At 42.1% G+C, this 4812-nt stretch overlaps 1 protein-coding gene across 1 annotated transcript; it reads right to left on the reverse strand.

Moving 5' to 3' along the window:
- Positions 1-405: 405 nt before the first annotated feature.
- Positions 406-4812, reverse strand: apobec2a (apolipoprotein B mRNA editing enzyme, catalytic polypeptide-like 2a). The gene is made up of 3 exons (XM_077001309.1): positions 4427-4812; positions 1202-1732; positions 406-1089 (listed from the first exon to the last, which is right to left on the reverse strand). Exons 1-2 carry the CDS (start codon positions 4705-4707, stop codon positions 1204-1206), a joined length of 810 nt encoding a protein of 269 aa, XP_076857424.1. The 5' UTR covers positions 4708-4812; the 3' UTR covers positions 406-1089; positions 1202-1203.

A 4812-nucleotide genomic window follows, 5' to 3' on the forward strand; every position in this document is an offset into this window, starting at 1 on the left:
TCTCTTCTAGCCTCTCTCATCTCCTCTACTCTCCTCTCCTCTAGTCTCTCTCCTCTCCTCCCTTCTGATCATGTCTGGCCACGTGATGATGTGCGATGTTATTGGTGCACAGGTGCAGAGGCTCGGCAGGTGCACATCTGTGAATCTGATTATTACTTCACACTCCTACCATGCCATCTTTCGCTAATGTGTGATATGCTATTTGTAGAGTCAGATAATCATATTTAATTTATTCTTAATGACCTTTTTAAAAATGTATGAATTTAGTTTGAGGGTTTTTTGGTGGTTTGAGTGTTGTGTATGAGGAAATTAAACAACTTTTGTTTATACGCTGTACAATTGTGCATTTCAATGCGGAAATACAGACAAGTGATATTAAGTAGAAATAATCATCAAGGTTAGGAATTAAAGTTGTTTGTAAAGCTTTTTAATTTTCCTTTTTGATGTGGCATTCATAATAACCATTGTACTTGACTCAGTTCCTGCTACTTCCACTTTTTACTGTGGTGTCTTTTAATCTCTTGAACACATAACATTACATTTTTGTTCTGTCTAGTTTTATAAAATATATTGCTCTTAAAAATGCTTTCGCTTAGAAACATGTATAATAAACATTTTGCAGAAGGAGAATTTTGTGTGGTGCATTCAGAGATATACAATATATTACAATAACATCTATCTAAAACAAAACTCCAACATCAAACTGATTAAAAATAAACATTATTATTTATACAAAGGGATTTAATTTCACTACCTGACTCATTCATCTACATCATGGGAGTGTAAAAGGTCTTTTCTGATGAAAATCTAAAATTCTTTGTAACAAAGTAAAAATTATTTCAGGTTATGCTCTTATGTGATATTTTTCCTTTCAGACAGACGGACCAAATCCTGTGCAGTATCTGTCAGTTAAGCTGAGCAATTCTGCACCACAAACACACACACACACACACACACATGCACACACAAATACAGGGACACAAATACACACTAGCACACACTCTTAACACAAATACACAGACACCTTTTCTTCTTATGGCACTTGGGCAGGGGTGTGTCTGCAACTCTATCGTTCACATCCTCAAGTTCCTGGAGAGGTAGTAATATACATAATGTAGTAAACATTGCAGTGAAGTTAAGTTTCCCAGAGAAACTACATTTTGCTCAGTGTGTGTATGTGTGTGTCTGCACTCTCACTCACGCTCACTGTAGAATATCAGCCAATTTCTCCTGGTAGTATTCGTAGTTCTCCTGACAGTCTTCCCATGGCGTGAATCTCTGGTCATCATGTTCTACAAACGTGTCCCACGTGTACGAGAAATCGAGAGGCTTCATCACACGCAGCTTACACCCGGCCCCTGCCAGTGCCTTCAGCCCCTCCCTGATCTCAGGCTCCTCCCACTCGAAGAGGCGGGCAGAGAAGAGGGTGAAGCGCATACTCTTCCGCTCACGCAGGATCTCCACCAGCTTGGCGGCACATGAAGCGCAGGGGCTGGACGACACGTACCAGGTGACGCTGTATTTGACGGACGGGTCGTAGTGTGGGAGGATCAGCTGGAAGAACATGTCCTCAGCGTGACTGCCCGCGTGCTCATCCTCGACATAACCACGCAGGACACCGTCTTCACTGCCCCCCTGGTCCACCAGGTAGCACAAGAAGGTCTTGTTCCGGCCGGACGAATACTCTACATTCTTAAACTGGAACTTGAAGAAGAAAGGGTCGATGCGGTCTCTGTAGAGACAGGAACAGGTTTAGAAATTCTGCTCCAAAGAAGCCCTAGTTTAGCCAAGTGATACAAGGATATCACTTAACATGACTAAGTTTTATTTAGCAGTTTGACAGTATTTTGTCCACACTGTGGTCCAACAAAATATACCCTACAGTTGTTTCAGTAGACATTTCCAGTCCGGCGTAGGGTTTATAATACAGCACCTTGGACCTGTTTCCATAATAAACCAGCTTATTTGAGGTTTCTTTCTGCTGCTGTGAATCACTGTGATTTCTGGCCTGTAGGGCGGCGCTGGTGCATGTGAGACTGATTTGCATAACTCCCACCTCAGCTCCTCCACATACTCGCTGGCTATTTTTACTGCCACTAAAATAACCCAAGAGGCTCAGATACCAGCCCAACAAAGTTTAGAGTCTCCACCAAATACCACCTGCTGAATGTGTTTGTTGCTACAGAGGGCTATAGCCAAGTTACCCTCCAGACCAGCTATCCTCCAGACCAAACCAAACTCCTGATCAAACTTCCTTCCATTCCAAACTTCCCCCAGGCCAGCTGAGCCACGCCACACCACACACACACACACACACACACACACACACACACACACACACACACACACACACACACACACACACCACTCATTCCATAGGGTTAGAATCTCTGGGGCGCATACACGCACACACACCACACACACAGACACACACACACACACACACACACACACCACTCACTCCACAGGGTTAGAATCTCTGGGGCTCTCAGGTCCGATAATGCCTGCATCTAAATAGAAAGAAAAGAGGCTTCTTCACATGCCAGTGGTTTGAATCTATAGGCTATTTTTACTTGTTGCATCTGTATACACACACACACACACACACACACACAAAGGTTTCCCTCTGTTGGTTGTACATCCTGACCCACAAAGATAGAGTAACCATATTAGAACATTGTGCCAAATTTAAATCATTTGATGCTGCCTGCAAATCTTTGACTGCTGTCAGCCAAAAAACTTCAGTTGTGGCAGTCGTCCCAGACAGAGAGGATCTACAGGCCTAAAAAACAGCTGGCAGTTAGCAGACATTTTAATCTGTGTCACTGGGGGCTTTCCACTATAACATTTAATTAATCACAGGAGACACCAACTTATAAAAGACATCTTACATCTTAGCCACAGAGAGCTAATAAAATACATTGACTCTATGTCAACTAGCTCTGCATAGTAAATGCTTATTTAGTATGTTTTAGTGGCTGCGTTTTGTTAATAACTTCTCTTGATCCAAGAGCATCCCATCTGTGTGTGTGTGTGTGTGTGTGTGTGTGTGTGTGTGTGTGTGTGTGTGTGTGTGTGTGTGTGTGTGTGTGTGTGTGTTTGTGACAGAGAGAGTGAGGGAGAGAGAGAGGGAGGGTGTTCCAGTTAAATCAGTGTTGCTTAAGTCTAATTTTAATGTGTAAAACCAAATATTTATTTATATGTAATTTTTATATAGTTGACTGTGAGGCAATTAAAATGGCAGACATCACTCTGCAGTCAGATGTTATGAACACACTATTTTAAAGAACATTCAATTACTCACACATACTTTCACAAGTAAGAAATAAGAAAATCAACTAATTCATCCCAGCATCATTTCTTTGTTTAGCTCTATGAAGTTTCAGTGTTCATTCTGGACACTGGGATTCTGAATACTGATTCTAAAACTTCTGAACACTGATATTCATAGCACTGACATTGTAAATACAAATAAAGTGTATTTACATGAACACAATTTGAACACTGATATTTTAAACATTCTGTCATTTGGACCAATAACTTTGAACATGGATATTTCATGTACTATGGGAGAGCAGAACTGGTTTAGCCTGTCTGACTGTATCTGTATCAAACATGAGAAATCATCTTTCTTTTTCCTGCTGACACAAAGTGGATCTTTGGGACCTTTACCACCCTGTCTGAGACTGACTTCACAGAAGTATTTAGCCTTTCAAAGGGCGTGAGTATAAGATGTCTGTTTATAAGGTCATGATGAGAGAGATGACAGACCAACGTCCTCAGCATCGAATGTTAGCCAGAAAAAATAATTGGATATTCGGTTTTATAAATGTAATAATGTAATAAATGTAAAGTCCTGTACATTTAGTAGCTCAGGAATGTATATGTGCAGTTTTACTTCTCAGCCACATTCAGACAGCAGACATTCATCACCTCAACTCAAGTTTAGATTTTTAGTCTATGTAATTGTAAAAGCTAACTGGTTGGGCTCTAAATATGACTGGGTGACCCATACTCTCTCAGAGGAAACATGACACCCTAGATCCCTAGACCCTAGACACCCTAGGGACCAAGCATTTTATCTTGGGGAAGGGGTGCGTCGGGTCAAAGAGTAACATTTGAGGAGGGCTGAGGGACAAGAAGTTAAGATGATATTTAACTAAAGAAGATGTGAGGGTTGCATGTTTACTAATAATCATTTATATTTTTTCTATAATAACTGCTAGAATTCCATATGGGTGACAGGATTTTTTTAAATTATTTTGTGAAAATTATATAGTCCTGATTGTGGACTGAACACCTTATGGTCTTCATCTTTCCTTAACCACTGGAGTTGGGGTCATTATAATAATTTTGGTCCATAACTACTTTTCCCAGAGTGCAGTCCTGTATATGATATGATATGATGGTGTGTGAGTGCTCTCACCCTGTGATGGTCTCAAATGGGGGCAGCTCCATGGGCTCTGGCTTGTCCTGGTCCCCCTCGGTGTTGGTAGCCTCCCTGTTAGTGGCTGCGTCCCCGTTAGTGATGGCCTCTCCCGCCCCGTTAGCCACGGCCTCTCCTGCCCCGTTCACTGATGCCTTCGTCTCATCCTCTCTTACTGCTCCTTTCTTCTCCTCTTTCTTCTCCTCCACTTCTGTCTTCTTCTCCATCGCTCTCTCCTTCCTCCGTCCTGCCAGCCGGGAGTTTGTACTCTTGTCTGCCATGTCTAAGTGTGATGGAGACTGGAAGGTCTGTATTTATAACTCTGTGGGGGTGGGGAGGAGAGGGGTGGTGGAGTGAGTGTGTGTGTGTGTGTGCAGCAGGGTGTC

This window comes from Brachyhypopomus gauderio, chromosome 1 (genome assembly GCF_052324685.1).
Source record: "Brachyhypopomus gauderio isolate BG-103 chromosome 1, BGAUD_0.2, whole genome shotgun sequence".
Lineage (NCBI taxonomy): Eukaryota > Metazoa > Chordata > Actinopteri > Gymnotiformes > Hypopomidae > Brachyhypopomus > Brachyhypopomus gauderio.

Excerpts from the sequence above, each read along its gene's own strand:
- apobec2a (XM_077001309.1), bottom strand. The coding sequence starts at position 4,707 with ATGGCAGACAAGAGTACAAACTCCCGGCTGGCAGGACGGAGGAAGGAG. Across the intron at positions 1,733-4,426 it reads CCATTTGAGACCATCACAGG|AGACCGCATCGACCCTTTCT; the intron begins GTGAGAGCACTC and ends CTGTCTCTACAG.